Source organism: Chelonoidis abingdonii, chromosome 5 (genome assembly GCF_003597395.2).
Source record: "Chelonoidis abingdonii isolate Lonesome George chromosome 5, CheloAbing_2.0, whole genome shotgun sequence".
In the NCBI taxonomy this organism is placed as follows: Eukaryota; Metazoa; Chordata; order Testudines; family Testudinidae; genus Chelonoidis; species Chelonoidis abingdonii.
Genome location: NC_133773.1, coordinates 43232078 through 43248507, shown reverse-complemented (window position 1 = coordinate 43248507; position 16430 = coordinate 43232078). Strand labels below are relative to the sequence as shown.

Sequence of the window (16430 nt, the reverse complement as noted above, 5' to 3'; positions counted from 1 at the left end):
ACAGTCTCCACTCATCTGGATCGTGAACGATGTTGAGGGCTGCCATCACACCATCGATGTTGTTGCAGGCTACAAGATCACCTTCCATGAAGAAGAATGGGACAAGATCCTTTTGACGGTCACGGAACATGGAAACCCTAACATCACCTGCCAGGAGATTCCACTGCTGTAGTCTGGAGCCCAACAGCTAGACTAGAGCCAATCAACAATTTTAAGCATCATTTTTGTTCTCAGTGACCCAGAATTAGTAAAGTTTGACTACATTTATTTCAGAAGCATTTTGGCTGTAGAGTAGTGTATTCAGTGAAATATGCTTAATACTTCTCACCTTCTCAGACTTCCAAACAAAGAGTAGATTTCCCCTCAACAGACAATAGCTAGTCTCTGAAGCAGTCAGAATGGGACCTGCAAAGAAAGAGTGCCCATTTCTTCATCCACACAGAAGGTACAAGATGTAGGGTTTTCCTCATTGTACTTTTTGCATAAAGACTTCTCATCCCTGTGTTTGGCTGAGCTCTTCATAGAAGTCCAGAGAAACAGAGAAGGAGCTCTCTCAACCCTTAGCTAAAGAGGTGAAGTGTTGAATCATCCTTCTCAACAGCATCAGGCATTTGGGGAAATGATGGTCACCAAAAAAAGAAAAAAAAGAAAAGAGCAACTAAAAAACATTTGTTACTTGTGATGTCAATCTCACTAGTATCTGAGTCATCTAAGGTCTTCCAGGAACAGGGTAGACAGGACTTGAAGTTTCTTATGTGAAAAGCCCCACTAGAAATAAGAAATGAGGGTAGACAAAGCAAAGCCCCCATCACAGAACACCCACAAAAACAGCAGTTAAGACAGGAGGGTCTTACTCTGCTGTAGCAGGTGAATAAGGGCAAGAACTGACTAAAGGGAAATCTGTGGCTGAAACTCTCAGCTGCCCCTGCCATTGTTTTGCAAAGCACAAACATGCCCGAAACCCAGACCAAATTTCAGCCTTTTCTCTCCACCTGAAGAGTCTGGAGCTATATTTTTTGCTTCCTATGCAACATAGCATAAGAAGTGGGGAGGAGGGTTAGTAGAGAGAGTATGGGAACAAACAGACAGTATTGTTGCTTAGAGACAGTGAACTCATTTCCATTAGTATCTCCACCTAGCAGCTTCATACTTCTCTCATGCATCAGTGTGACCTTGTCACAGTGTAGATTGGATGGATACCCAGATGCAAACTCCATTTCTAGAAATTAAAAGCTACAGCACTATCTAGTTTGTCTCTACATCCATGTGCTGAATTTTATTGGTAAATATCATTGGCATAACCCTAAAAAGTTTGCTTTATAGCTGTACAAACACTGTACCTGCAAATTTTCCACCCACTGAGTTAGAGTCCTAAATAAAGCCTACTAAGTCCTATAAAAATATGAACTCACTGGATACATGTGAATTTAATAACTGATTTCTCTTAGGACCTGTGATAATTTCAGCATCTGTTTGAAGCACTAATAGCACCAAGTCTAGAGCTCTGCGCCATGCCTCCACCTTGGGTGTAACATTGTCATATATCTTTACAGCCTCCTCGGGTTTAGTTGAAAGACCAAAATCCACCATGAGCTTATCTCTTTTATTGAACTCTTTCAGAATATATGCTGAAGGAGAACAATAGTCTGCTGCTTTTTTGAGATGATGCTCAATGGAAGCGCTTGCTTCAAACTCTGATGCATAATGAGCAGTGTTACATATGACTCTTGAAAGGTACTGATGCCAACCACTTGCCAGAGCTTTAAGTACAACTGGTTTATACTGTGTCAATGATTTTGTCAGCCAACAAGACGACATGTAAAAATCCTCTGAAGGTTTTTTATCTGGTTGCTTTAAAGATTGTTCTTCAAGCTTTTTAAGATGACTGAGGCACAACAGTTCAACAGCACCACCTCCAGGAAAAACTTTCTGGTCAGTTAAAGCATGATGCAGGCGATAAGCACAAGTCCAGAACTGATCTTCAGTGATTTGCATCTTTGAACTTACTGTGCTACTAAGCACAGCTGTTACCAGATGAATTCCTTCAGCCTTTATACTGATTGGCACTTTGTTATCCAATTCCATTGTGCTCAAGTCACCAGTTCTCCAGAAATCCACCCAGACACTGCTACCCACGCAATAACTATTTACCTGGGAAAGGTATGTCACCAGCTGCACTCCTGTGCCCTTCCCAAAAGCATGTAGCACATTGAGAGTTACTGGATTGATTATCAATATGTTATTCAGGATACATCTTTCCATTAAACTTTCACACACATTTCCTTTTACCAAAACTAAATTTACTTTTGCTTGTATTAAAATATCTAACACACAATTTATCCATAAACTTTCTGAGCTACTTTCTTGTAAACCTACATTTTCCGATATTGTTCTGACATTTGATGGTCTATTAAATCCCAAGTGACGATACTTTTCTGTTAGATCACCATCTACAAGAAGAATCTGAAGTGGTCTATCCTGAAGTTGCTTGGTAACAGTGGCTTTCTCTGGTGATACTAAAGTGATATACCCTGGACACACACAAGAATAATGTTCAGACAATCCTGGTAAACAGCATGTCACAACTTCTGCAATATTAAATTGAGAAGAACCTGTGTGATCAGCTACTTCTTGTTGGCATCTGACAATATCCTGTACCAATTTCATGCTAGACTGATTCCCATGGCTAAGAGCCATTGCCAACTGTCCAAAATCATTAAATTCATAAGGATATGCTGCAGGCCCAGTGGGAGGACCTCCAAAATTGTCTACTTGGAGTGAACAATGTTTTTTTCCTGGAGTGTTAAAGTATCTACTATGAGTTAATCTTGTTCTTTTAATATAGCTGGATGCAATCAAACTGCTTCCAGGAACTGCAGGCATAGTTTTATTGCCCACTGGTTCAACCAATGAGGGTGTTATATAGTCTGTAGGGCATACGTGTAAATTCAAACATCTGTTATGAGGATCGCAAGGGCTTGCTTGATGAGAGTGAAGGCCTTCAGGAACACTTTCTTCTTTAGATACAGGAACCTCTTTAAGAATATGCAGAAGAGGATTTAAAAAATGGTTAGCTCCAATACCAGGAGTTTTAGTTTCAATAATTTGGGGCCCCAGACTGCTAGAAGTGAAGTGAATAGGAACAGAATTAGGCCCTTTATATAAATTATGTACTGATAGCTGAAGACATTGGACTTTTTCACTGCAAGAGTTCAATCCTTCAGACATCACAGATACTATTAGTGAAAAAGGAACATTCTGCTGAAGGCATTCAAGTACAGCACTGCTCCATGCACCAACAAGAAACAACAGGGTTGTCATTCCAGTTTTATATTCTTTGTTCTGTGCCTGAATTGTTTCATTAAGAAGCTGTCCCACTGCACTAGTTAAATCCAAACTTTCAAGAAGTCTAACTGCAGAACAAGTCAAAATACTCTCACTGGTGCTTTCATCTACAATAAATTTATATGATTTTACTGGCCCTAAAAATGTTCTTCCTATTGATGCTAAAGATGAAAGCTGCTGAAGTCCAATGTGACATCTTCTGTTCATATTTCTGAAAGCCATGATCAGCAGTCAATATCTGTAAACAAAATACAGGTTTATTGCTTCTGTCCTTATTGCGCTAGACTTCATACTTCACAAAAAATTAACAGCACATAGTAAATAATTAACAAAAATTAACTGAATACCAATTGAGTGAAGTAATTTTACGTTGCATGTATTGTATTATAAGATGCTCATGTCTGACACATGCAGTTGTTGAAATGTTGTACTGCTAAGACAATACAGATTTTTTTCCCCAAAATTAAAAGCTTTTAATTTTACCCTATAAAGCAAGTATTTTAATAAAGCAGATCAGAATTAATCATAAAAAAAGACCACCACTCCTTAAGACTAAAACCATTCCTCTCCCGACTTCTTTTCTTATGTCAAAACTGGCATTTGTTTTGTCTATTCAGAATGCACGTTGTCAGGGCTGGAAACATATCTTGTCTGCAAACACTAGTAGGCATAGGTTTTACTACCCTTAGTGATACCACTGACTTCAAACTGAGCTGGAAAGGGACCAACTACCAAATTTCTCATGAAGATATTTCATTCCCACTCAGTGGCACGCTCTCCGAACACAGTCATGAAAAAATGGTCTAAAGCAAGGGTTCTCAAACTGTGGGTCGGGACCCCTCAGGGAGTCGTGGGGTTATTACATGGGGGGGCGGTCTACAAACCGTCAGCCTCCACTTCAAACTCTGCTTTGCCTCCTGCATTTATCATGGTGTTAAATACGTTTAAAAGTGTTTTTAATTTATGGGGGGGGGGTCATACTCAGAGGCTTGCTATGTGAAAGGGATCACCAGTACAAAAGTTTGAGAACCACTGGTCTAAAGCCACACTTTTATTATGCCTCATGAATAAAATAGAAAGATTTTACAGCTTGGACTTCAATGGCACTGCTCAGAGAAATAAACAATTTCAAATCATTTTCTTTAACGTGTCAAAACGGAATGCCTTCTCTTTCCCTATATAACCTCTCCACTTCACAGTCTCTTTCAGTGTTGAAACATCCGCTCTCCTCCCTGTCACTCATGCCCATAAACTGGTAGCCCCTCTTTGACTCCTTCTCCTTACTTGCCCCAAACGTTCAGGCCATTTACAAATAATACTGCTTCTCCCATCACAACATGTCTAAGGGCATGTCTACACTGAACACTCAGGAAAGTTAATTCACAGTGAATTAAGCCAAAGCAAACTAAGGCCACTTTACTTCTAACCAAGAGCATCCACACGGGTTTAATAAGGTTTAACTAATACAATTTAAAGTCACAAGTTCAGTTATCTGAACTTTCCTGAGTGTCCCTATGCAGACATGCCCCAAGATCCAAAAACTTTTCCCACTGACCCTCTAGCTAAAATTCTTGTCCAGCCCCTCCTATTCTAATCTATTACCTTCTTTCTACTCTCTGGCCTCTCTGACACCCACATAATCCCCGCTCCAGATTACATAAAATGACACTGCTAAAATCATCTGCCTTGTTTGTTGTTCTGACTGTGTCACCCTGTCTTTGAATTCCTCCAATGACTTACCCTCCTGTCCCACAGTCAAGATCAAGCTTTGTGTCCTCACATAACTTTGCCCTTGCCATTTATTCATCCTTGTTCCTTTTCATGACATCCCCTGTCCCCCTTCCATTCCATTAACAAGGCCGCCTAGTAAATTCAAGGCTGCCTAGTAAAGTTTTAAAGTTCTGCATGTAAGACAGCAACATTTTTACCAGTTCATTTATACATTTGTTCCACGCAATGTCTTTGCAAGCCACAACAACGAGCCAGAAGTATCTTGCCTCTGAACTAAGGCTTAAAGGAACCATTGAAGTTTGAATTGAACACAGCCCTTTCTTTTAATTTACTTAGTAAGACTAAGTAAAACTTAAATCAGTTCTAAAAGAATCACTGACTCAGAATAATTTTATTCCACACGTCTCTAATTATTATGATTATTTTTAAAGTAGGATTTTAAATAAGCAATTCATTTTAATTTCTGAAATTGTACTGAAGAGGGATGGGAAGGGAAATGTGCACCTAAAAAAAGAAAAAAAGCCTAAGTGTTTCTGGCAACTTTTCTTGGCAGCCTCTTGGGGTAGTAATCTAGGCTTGTCATGCTATATATCAGTATTTTCCAAAGAAATCCTCCTTTTTCATTACTGTCAAGTATCAGAGGAGTAGCCGTGTTAGTGTGGATCTGTAAAAGCAGCAAAGAGTCCTGTGGCACCTTACAGACTAACAGACGTATTGGAGAATGAGCTTTCGTGGGTGAATACCCACTTCGTCAGATGCATGAGTGGAATCGTTAACAATTTTACTTGCCAGTTACACCATTATTTCTTTATTTATCCAGACACTGTAGCGAATGAAGACAGACACAAGGATGGATTTTAAGCAGCAGGCTGAAACTTCATTAAACTTGTGGGGCACTTACTGTCCAGTTACCGATACCCTCACATACCAGACATTTTAAATGGTTTCAGTGCGGGAGTTACGAGGCTCCTACTATATGAACCAATAACTTAGAGCAGACCCTCTCAGCTTACCCCTAGGATTCAGCTCACTCTTCTGAATCCTATCAGTACCCCCACCACCCATGAGGGGGACAGAGGTTACTAAATGGTGGTAGGCATCAGCCCGTGAAGGCCATAAGGTCTTCCGCATCCCATCAACACAAAGCCCAGGTCTTCTACTTCTGGAAATTGTTTTAAATGCACTGGAAAGTGGCTGCAAGATGCAACAAACTAACATCCCTATCAACTACCAAGGCTATGTCCACACTTAAACTGCTGCAGCGCTTCAGCACAGACACTCACTACAGTGCGTGCGCATGGGGTATCTCCTGTCGCTGTAGTTAATCCACCTCCCCGAGAGGCAGTAGCTAGGTTGATTGAAGAATTCTTCCATTAACCTAGCACTGACTACATGTGGGGTTAGGTTGGCTTTTTCACACCTTTGAACAACAGAGCTGGGTTGACCTAACATTTTAGTATAAACCTGGCCTCAATCCTATTTCTATTTTACCTAAGTGCACCTCCAGAATGCTGAGAGGAAGGGGGGAAAAAAAAACCTCTACCAGAACTATGAGAATTTGGCCCCAATAGAAGAAAACCCCCTTCCTGACCCCCAGACGGGCAACTGGTCAGACCTGCAGCATCTGCAAGACACAGCTGTGAAAATATACTTACAGGTAACAGGGTGGGGCTGTTGAGCAAAAAGAGGCTCCGCCTGGGCCAAGCTAGGGTTTAAATTATGAAAGGAGAAAATGAGAAACCAATCAGCTCCCCTCCTCTCTAGCTGGCCAGTGAGTAGATAAAGCCTCTGGAGGGGGGAAGGGCCACTCCTGCAACCCCCTGCCCCCATGAGTGTTCTCTCTGTTTCTACTGGGACTCACCCAATCACCAGCAGTCCCATCAAGTTTTCTACCCGTTGAGGAAGATGTGCCTTAGTACTGAACTGTGCTTCTGCATGGGGGTTAAGAGGCACCATGGTGCTGTCTATCAGATGAGGTGAAAAACAAAAGTCCAGTGATTTGTGATAAAAGATACTGTGGCATCTTCTGTAAAACAGAGGCAGTTGCACCAGCGCTATGATCAAATTCCAACACTGTCAATTACAGGCTGTTCACCTAAAGTTTCCCCTGATATTTCAACTGAAAAAGGTAATCCTCATTTCCGGTCCTAAATCTGGACTGCTGCTGTAAAACAGATGCTTCATTTCACCCTACAGGGTATACTAGAGATGTGAAGTAATCCCTACAGTGCTATGTATAACTTGTAGATCAGTTCATAAAGCAATTTGGGTATCTTTTGCTTGAGACATTTTATTTAAAAGATCCAGTGATACTCATTTTTGAGCTATAAATGCTTGTAATTTTCTTTTCCATCATGGATACATGTACACTGGTAATAACCATAACATACAAGTGACTGTAACAGAGGAAATCTACATGTGGTACAAGACATTGCATTTAGAAATTTAGTCATTTCATACTTCTTCCTCTCCTCTTTCTCCATCCATCCATCCATCAAAAAAAAAAAAAAAAAAAAGTTAGTTTGGGTTATATTTTCAAGTTACCTAAATCAGAAAAGGCCAGGGAAGAGTGAAGAAAGAAAAGGAGGAAGACCCTGTAAGATAATGAATGAGTAAGAGGTGGAATTGTCTATGGAGAAGCATCAATGGAGAAACTGAGGCCTTGTCTACACTGCAAATGCTTTGCTAGCATAGCTATGTTGGTATAGCTATGCTGGCAAAGACCAGTAGTGTAGACACACTATATGCCAACAGAAAGCCACCTCCAAGTGACAGCTACCCCGACAGAAGCACTCGTCTGTCAGCACAGGTGCATCTACACTGGGGGTTCTTCCAGAATAACTATGTTACCTAGGGGATGTGATGTTTTAACTAGCCTGAGACTCTTTGACTGCCTTAATGTGTTTCTACCAACCCTACCTGAGCACTGACTTACAGGACCAACTCCACTGGAAAGCCTATCCTCTGTAAATAGCTGAGCAGAAGAAAACTCTTTTCTAGAAAAAGAGTATGTTTCATTGCATCATCTGTTTTGGCCTAAAATGTGCAGCTTATTTTTACAATCTGAAATAGAGAGACTGTATGTTTGTATTACTTTGCTTTGCTTTCCCCAGTAGCATCTTAATCTTTAAAGGTCTTTCTACACTATAAAATTTTGAATCAATTTTCCAGCTCTTAGTATATCATCATGAAGTGTTAGTAAAAACTGCTGATTTGTCTGTACATAAGCACACATACCCACCCACACACCCATTTGCTAGCCCTGGTGCAGCTGCAGTTACTGGAAAACAGGCCGCTGAAAAATGTTTTAGTTTACTATAAGCCATGGAAAGTAACAGCAGTTCCTTATCCCATCTACCTCAAGCATATTGCTATTTGGAGACTGATAGTTTCTCATCAATTTTTCTGGCTAGAGACAGGGGGCTTGTCTACACTTACAGTACTGCAGTAGCTCAGCTGCACCAGTGCTTCTGCAGTGCTTAAGGAAGATACTACCTACACCGACTGAAGAGCTTCTCTGGTCAGTGTGAGAGGTGGTGCCTATGTTGAAGGGAGGAGCCTTTCTGTTAACATAACACAGTCTACACTTGGAGTTAGTTGAGCAACGCAATTATACCAACCTATGTAGTTATTTTACAGTCATAAGTTGGCAGTGCAGATCAAGCCTGAGTCCTAAAAGACTGCATTCCTTTTTCATTTGAATACATACTTGGTGGCTAGCCCAAGATATCACCCATGCCACCACAGCCTCCCTTTTATTTTTAGCATACTTGTTTGGGTGGAGTTACTGTGGGTTTAGCTAGCTGCTCTGTGAAGCACACTCCCAGCAGTTGTGTAGACATACCTTATTACATCCCTAAGCCACCAGCAGCTGCAGAGAAGGGGGACTGTCTCTGCAGGAGCATCTTATGCAAGGTGTTGCACAGTGGCAGTATCGCAGCCAGTGAGGTTAATCCAAGGCGTGATTATCGTGAGTTGAAAACTTTTCCCTAAGTCCTTTAAACACTGCCGGAGTGGCATAAAGGGGGAAACCTAGCTCAGTGGAGAATTGCCCTCTCCTTTTTTTATTTTAAATTAATGTCTAGAACCTCAAGTTAAATTTTGCAAGAAGGATGGTAAATTCCACAGCATCTCAGAAGGTGACTAGATAGCAAGTGTGAAAAATCGGGACACTTTTGGGGGAGGGTAAAGGAGGGGCATGGATGTATAATTGTCCATATAAAACAAAGCCCCTAATAACAGGATGGTCCCAGTAATAGCAGGACATCTGGTCACCCTATCTCGGAATACACTGGAGCCTGAGTAGGTGCATAGGCATCAGACGGCCAGGAGTGCTGCATTCCTGACTCTGCCTGTTTGCAGAAGGAAGGTATTCTTCACAAGCTCAATCTGCAGGGCACGTGACAGCCTCTCATAAATTGTTGAGGCCAGTGACCGAGTCTCAGAGCCTGCATTCCTTTTCCCTAAAGAAGGGTCTGCAGCTCTGTTAAACACACAGGAAAACAACTGTGTACATTGTATTGGTTTTAAAAAATAAAAGAGAGCAAAGGAGCAAGCTGGCTGAAGGTGACTAGGCACTAGAACAGACTTTTCTGATTAGCAGAGGCCTCCCCCAACCTAGTCTTGCCAAGCGCATGGCCTATCTACTATTGTACCCAAGTCTCAAGGAGGAAACTACATAGCCCCCCAGGCGGATTCTCTCCCAGGAAGGGCTCCTCCTAGACCAGCCCCTTGGAGCCGCTGCTAAGGGGTCTCGGCGGGGAGGCGCTTCGCAGGTGCTGGCCCCACCGTGCATGCACCCGCCAGCCACGCCCCCGCAGGTGCTGTCCCAGCAGCGGGCTCAGAGACGGCTGCAGCTCACGGACTCCCGCGGGAATGACGCGCGCTACCCCCGCCCGGGCTGTTGTTACCGCAGCTCGGAAATGGACAAAACCCACTCGCCGCCGCCGCAGTTGGAATCCGTGTTCAGCCGCTTGGGCCCTCAACAGAGGCAGGGCCGCCCCCGCCCCGCACTACTGACCGCTCTCCGCCGCCAGCCCCGCTCTCGCTCTCCCCACGCGCAGGGAAGACCCCGGGTCGTCCGCGGGGGAGGGTCACTCCCGTTCTAAACGCGACCGAACAGCCTCGCACGCAGCGCGCGATTTCCGTTGTTTCCGGTAGGCGCATGCGCCCAACCTCCCGGAGGCAGCTAAAACAGGGATTTGTTGCCAGGACAACGACGCCTGCGTTTGTAGTGTGTATCCAAGCCAACGGGCAACATGACGTTCGGTGTGACTTCACAATGCCCGCCGCACCTGACTGGCCCCGCGTATGGAGGCGGGCGGGGCTTCGGGGACATTCTCGCTGGTCATTGGACGGGCCGCGCTGCCAGCCCCAGGAGAGGGGCTCCGTGTGTGCTGGTGGCAGAGCAATTGGCGCCCCGCGAGCCCCAGTGCCGCGTGTCGGATGGTGAGTGTGCAGCCCCCCCCGCCCCTAGCAGAGTTGGCCTCGCCCCCACCTGCCCCAGCCATAAGAGCGCGCCGGGAACCCTTCCCCAGGCCTTTCAGCAGACGAGCTGCCAACCCCCGGGCCTGGGCACCGTGGCACAGCCCGTCCTGACCCAAAGCGTCGAGGTTGAGGCGTTGAGCGCCCCGTGTGAAGATGCGGTGGGGGGATCCCAGCCCTGCTGCAGCAACCAGTGCTGGGCCCTCTGGGCAAAGCTGCGATGGAAGGGGGAGGTGCAGGGCTAGTTCCAGACAAGCTGGCATGCGGGTGGTGTTCGCTCTAAGCACTTGCTCGGTTGTTTTTAATGCTGTTACCATCAAATCGTGGACATGCTGCCAAGGGCTTAATAAAGGAGCCCTCTTCAGCTCTGGTCAGACAGGGTGCTAGATTCTGGCCTCCTGCAGGGGATTCTGGGTCTTCAGGATTGATGGTTCAAGGAGCAGGTCTGGTGCTGCTTTATTTTTTTATAGGGAGACCCCTGATTAACAACTTTATAGAGTATCCTGTATTTGCTTTCATAGGCCCTGGGTTGGCTCATCCCCATGTGACCACTAATCCATACACACTTCCCTTGACCTGGGGTTCTTGGTAAGCACCTGTTGTTTCTCTGAGCTACACCGAGGGAAAGTGTCAGACAGGCTAAGACACTTGAGCTCACCTTGAAGAGCTACTGCTCAGCCCCTGGAAAACTAGTCTGTTCAGGTTTTCCACCTATTTCACTTTGTTTTGTTGTTGTTATGTTATGGGGCATTATTGATTTTGGCTAGATTGCAGGATGCTAAAATAAACTTACCCAAATTTAATTCCAGTAGGACAGATAAACATTCCTTTTTTCGGGATGACATAGTAATGTCACTCTTTTGTCTGGTAGAGATAAAATACCAAACATGGCAAATCTGCAGTTTGAATTTTGGGTGTGGTAACATGCAGGGCACACAGACAGTACCACCTAGAATGGGTAAATGTGCTCTCCTAATTAATTTACCCTGTTCTGGTGTCTGTCTGTCAGTTAGCATACACAGCAATTATGTGGGCAAGAAAAGAATGTAAATGGAATAGTTGAAGAATTTGTGCAGTGTTAAAATTTGAAATGTGTGGAAAGAACAATAAGCAGTGTCCATTTGATCAACTGGATGTAGGGAAATTTTGAAAGACAGGTGGTTTGGGCTTCTGCTGTATAACAATTTATCCTTCCTTTTCAATTAGAGAGTCTCCCTGTGAGTCCCTCTATTACTTAAATGTGATATCTTAGGGGTTTTTAAATATTAAAAATCTGGAGCAGCTGTGTTAATGGAAGGAAAAGCGAGAGATTTGAAGGAATAATGGGTTTCTAAGCCAACCTGGTATGGACAAGTCATATTAAAAATAAAATTCCAACCCAAAATAGAATCTAAAAAATGTTACTTACTTTAGTGGCATCCTACTGACAGAAAGTTATGGCAGGGCCTGAAAAGTCTAATTTTTCTTCGAGTGGTTGTTCATGTCCATTCCAAGTAGGTGTGTGTGCGCCGCGTGCACGCCAGCCGGAAGATTTTCCCGTAGCAGCGTCCGTAGGGTCGGCCCTGGCGCCCCTTGGAGTGGCGCCCCTACGGCGCCCTATAAAGGGGCCTGCCAACCCTCCACCCCCTCAGTTCCATCTTACCACCGGTGACGGCTAGCTGGAACTTCTCTTGCGCATAGCAAGTTAGCAGTGTCCTATCCTCGCTTGTATAGTCCGTGTATATAGTTAGTTTACTTAGGTTATTTGTATATAGTTCTTGGTAGTTGGGGGATCCCCCCCACATTTTCGTCACCCGCTGGGGCATGCCCGGGTCCGCCAGGTTTAAACTCTGCAAGGACTGCGGGAAATTCATTCCCAAGAGTGACCCGCAGTCTGCTTGTTTGAGGTTCCTTGGAGAGGGCCACCAAAGGGACCGGTGCTCTATCTGCAGGGGCTTCTGCCCCAGAACTCTCAAAGACAGAGCTCAAAGACTTAGAATCCTCCTAATGGAGGCTGCCTTGCGGCCACCCTCAGACCCAGAACCGGCCGAGGCAGTGCCCAGCACGTCTTCCTCGGAGCGCAGCGCCCCGGCACCGGCATCAAGACTTAGGGCCCAGCCCAAATCCCCCAAAACCCGGCACCGAACGGAGTCGGGTCATAGGAAATCGGCCTCAGTGCAGCACCGCTCACCGTCTCTGGTGCCCACTAAGAAGAGGAGGCCGATGAGGGAACTGTCACCCCACCAGGACCTCCAGAGGCCGACACCGTCGCCGGGTACAAGTGGACAGGCTGGGCTACAGCCCTCGGCTGCTCTGTCGACTCCTGCACCACAGAGAGGGCGGTCGAGTTTGGACCGGCCTGGATCCTTGGACCTTAGCGGAGACTTGCACCTCCCCTCGAAACCGGAGGCATTCGAGGCGGCCTCACACTTGATGGGACTCCCGGCGCCGGCCTCCCCGCACCGTAGCAAGGAGTTGCCTACCACAGCCCATCCCCTAGTACAATCAAGGGGCAAGCCAGCCATGCTGTCGTCTCCCTCCCCACACCACACCACTAGGGCAGCACCTGACCAGATAAGAGGCTCCCCGCCGCCTCAGCATCATTCTCCAACGGCACTGGATGCTGCTCCCCCCAGGTCCTCTTACTCAGAGACCTCAGACTCAGAGGAAGACTCCTACTGCTGCAGCTGGTCGCAGAGCAGGAGATAGGTTTCAGGGGTAAGCCACCAGCGTTAGCCACAGTGGCAGCAGCAGCAATGGCATCCGCCCTCACAGTGGCCGTTTTGGACCCCCTGGGCCTACCACCATTCGGTGGGCCAGGCGTTTAGTCCTTGATCCAGATCGGCATCGGTGGCCCCGGCGCAGTTGCCTCCTCCACCGGCACCATCGCCGGGCAGGAGTGTGCCATATCCAAGTTTAGCACTCCCTAGCCAGGTGCAGCACCGGCAGTGACTACGGTTCGGGCTCAGCAGGCACCACCTGATATGCCAAGCCGCTCACTGGCGACCCCGGTTCCGGTTGCGGTGCTGCATTCAGAATCAGAACCAGCCCTGGAACTATAGTACCATGTGCCACAGGACCCCGAACGGCTACATGCACCTGAGGAAGGGCTGATCCAAGTGATTTCCTCGTCTTTCTCCCCAGATGAAGTGGTCTCGGGCACGGCTGCGGCACCGGCCCTGGAGGACACTCGGATCCTCCAACAACTGCTCCGGTGAGCAGCTCAGAGCCTCGCAATCCAGGCTGAGGAAATCAAGGTGGACGCGGATCCTGTAGTGGACATCCTGGCTCCCTCGGACCATCCAGGGTGGCCCTTCCATTGATCAAGACCATATCGGATACGTCCCACACCTTACGGGAAATGCCAGTCTCATTGGCCCCTACTGCCAAGAGAACGGAATGGCGTTATTTTGTCCCCTCTAAAGGGCACAAACACTTGTACGCTCACCCGCCCCCACCCCCTGGACTCCCTGGTGGTAGACGCAGCCAACCAATGGGAGCGTCAAGGGTTTCAGGGGTCAACACCAAAGAACAGGGACGCCAAAAGGCTCGACCTCTTTGGTAGAAAGGTGTACTCTACGGCAGGCCTTCAACTCCGTATTGCGAACCAACAGGCGATCGTAAGATCATAACACATGTTCAGCCATGTCGAAGTTTACGGAGCTCCTTCCCCAGGACTCAAGGGGCAGATGCTGTTTTCTGAAAAAACGGACAAGCGTCTACATAGCCTAAAGGACTCGAGGGCTGCGCTTTGCTTGCTGGGCTTGCATACTCCTGCGACCCAGCGCAGGCAGTTTAGGCCACAGACAGCCCCATGCCCCTACCAGCCTCAGACTCGCCAGGAGCTGGGGCGCAGGCGGGGCAGAAATGGCAGGAGGCATTACCAACGCCAGCCCTCCGGCCAGGCATCCGGTCAACCGACGCTGTCATTGGGGCCTAGGCCCCCTATTTGATGGTACGGTCAAGGGGGACCTACCTATCGAGACTCTGCATCCTTCTCCCCCTACCTTTGGGTCACATCTGTCCCCCTTTTACCTGGTCCCAAATCACGTCGGACAGCTGGGTGCTCCGCACAGTAGAGATGGGATATTCTATCCAGTTTTCCCCCCTCCCCGTCCCTCTTCAGGGACCCCTCTCATGAGCAACTTGTAATTCAGAAAGTGCAGTCCCTCCTGGAGGCAGGGGTGGTGGAGGAAGTCCCTCGGGAGCTCAGGGACAAAGGCTTCTATTCCAGGTATTTCCTAACACCGAAGGCGAAAGTGGGCCTAAGACCCATCCGGGACTTGCGGCAACTGAACAAGTTTGTACGAAAGCTCAAGTTCCACATGGTCTCCCTGTCCTCGATCATTCTCTCTCTGGATCCAGGAGATTGATATGCCACCCTTGACTTAAAGGACGCTTATTTCCACATTGCCATAATTCCCTGACACCGTCGGTACCTCAGGTTCGTCGGGGCCGACGCCCATCTGCAGTTCATGGTGCTCCCATTTGGCCTATCAGCTGCCCAAGGGTTTTCATGAAGTGCAGGGCAATTGTGGCAGCCTTCCTGCGCAAGCGGGGCATCCAGGTATTCCCCTACCTGGACGATTGGCTCATAAAGGGCCACACCAAGAAGGAGGTGGAGGCTCAGGTATTGTTCATCAGGCGGACCTTTCTCAAACTCGGCCTCCTCTTGAACGAAGCCAAGTCCACCCTGTCTCCTACGGAACGAACAGAATTCATAGGGGCGGTTTTGGACTCCAGCCATGCCAGAGCGTACCTTCTGGAATCCAGGTTCCGCGCGATGTCTGAGCTCATCCTCGGACTGCAGTGTGCCCCAGCTACCACGGCGCGGATCTGCCTCCGGCTGTTGGGTCACATGGTGGCGTGCACCTATGTGGTAAACCATGCCAGACTCCAGCTTCGCCCACTACAGTCCTGGTTAGCGACAGTATAGCGCCCCGGCTAGGGACCCCTTGGACTCAGTGGTATCCATTCCCCACTTGGTGCTGAGCTCACTACGGTGGTGGCTCAACCCACAGAAAGTGTGCATGGGTGTCCCCTTCGCTGTCCCTCAACCCTCCCTCTCTGTGGTAACGGATGCCTCGGATCAGGGTTGCGGAGCGTACCTGGGAAATCTCAGGACACAGGGCTTGTGGTCGCTGGAGGACCTCGAGTTGCATATCAACGTCAGGGAGCTGAGAGCGGTTTGCCTGGCTTGTTTGACCTTCCAGGCCCACCTGGTCGGCAGATGTGTTTCAGTCCTCGCGGACAACACATCGGCGGCCTTTTATATCAACAAACAGGGGGGTGCACGCTCCTCTTCCCTGTGCGGGGAAGCCCTTGTGTCATGGGATTTCTGCGTTCAGAATGCTACTACCTGACAGCGTTCTACCTTCCGGGAGAGCAGAACGGCCTAGCGGACACCCTCAGCTGCTCATTCCGGGGTCACGATTGGTCCCTCCGATGGGACGTAGTACGCTCAATCTTCCAGCTCTGGGACTTTCCCCTGTTAGACCTGTTCGCCTCGAGGGAAAACAGGAAGTGCCGACGGTTCTGCTCTCTCCTGAGCCGCAGTCTGGAATCTCTGTCGGACACCTTCCTTCAGTCTTGGGGGGTCGGATTGCTCTACGCCTTTCCTCCGATCCCCCTGATACACAGGGTGATTTTGAAGATCTGCAGGGACCACGCACAGGTAATCCTGATAGCTCCGGCATGACCGCACCAACATTGGTACACGTTGCTCCTGCACATGCCCATTCAGGCGCCCCAGCGCTGTGTAGAACTGATAAATGAAATTGTTTTTAATTGTTCACTTTATTAATGTAACTTCTGTTCACCATTCACTACCCTTGCCTACATTGTAACTTCTGTTCACTGTTTGCCATATTGTAATTCAAACCCCATTTTAA

At 47.3% G+C, this 16430-nt stretch overlaps 2 protein-coding genes and 1 pseudogene across 5 annotated transcripts in view; 2 read left to right on the top strand and 1 right to left on the bottom strand.

Annotated features, from left to right (window-relative positions):
• Window positions 1-303: 303 nt before the first annotated feature.
• Window positions 304-10215, bottom strand: BBS12 (Bardet-Biedl syndrome 12). Of its 4 annotated transcripts, XM_032797098.2 has the most exons (4): window positions 10097-10215; window positions 6938-7102; window positions 6732-6781; window positions 304-3583 (listed from the first exon to the last, which is right to left on the bottom strand). In XM_032797098.2, exon 4 carries the CDS (start codon window positions 3565-3567, stop codon window positions 1393-1395), a length of 2175 nt encoding a protein of 724 aa, XP_032652989.1. In that variant the 5' UTR covers window positions 3568-3583; window positions 6732-6781; window positions 6938-7102; window positions 10097-10215; the 3' UTR covers window positions 304-1392. The 4 variants fall into 4 exon arrangements, with proteins under 4 accessions (XP_032652989.1, XP_032652988.1, XP_032652990.1 ...); XM_032797097.2 differs by lacking the exon at window positions 6732-6781; XM_032797099.2 differs by lacking the exons at window positions 6732-6781; window positions 6938-7102.
• On the top strand, window positions 8991-9173 carry LOC142046950 (U4 spliceosomal RNA; annotated as a pseudogene).
• Window positions 10216-10334: 119 nt separating the features above from the next.
• The window catches only part of LOC116834789 (uncharacterized), a 45817-nt gene continuing 39721 nt past the window's right edge, over window positions 10335-16430 (top strand). The window contains 2 exon segments of the mRNA XM_032797096.1: window positions 10335-10498; window positions 10500-10524. Of these exon segments, the coding sequence (XP_032652987.1) occupies window positions 10335-10498; window positions 10500-10524 (189 nt within the window).

What these genes read in the sequence shown, in the direction of transcription:
- BBS12 (XM_032797098.2), bottom strand. Translation starts at nt 3,567, where the DNA reads ATGGCTTTCAGAAATATGAACAGAAGATGTCACATTGGACTTCAGCAG.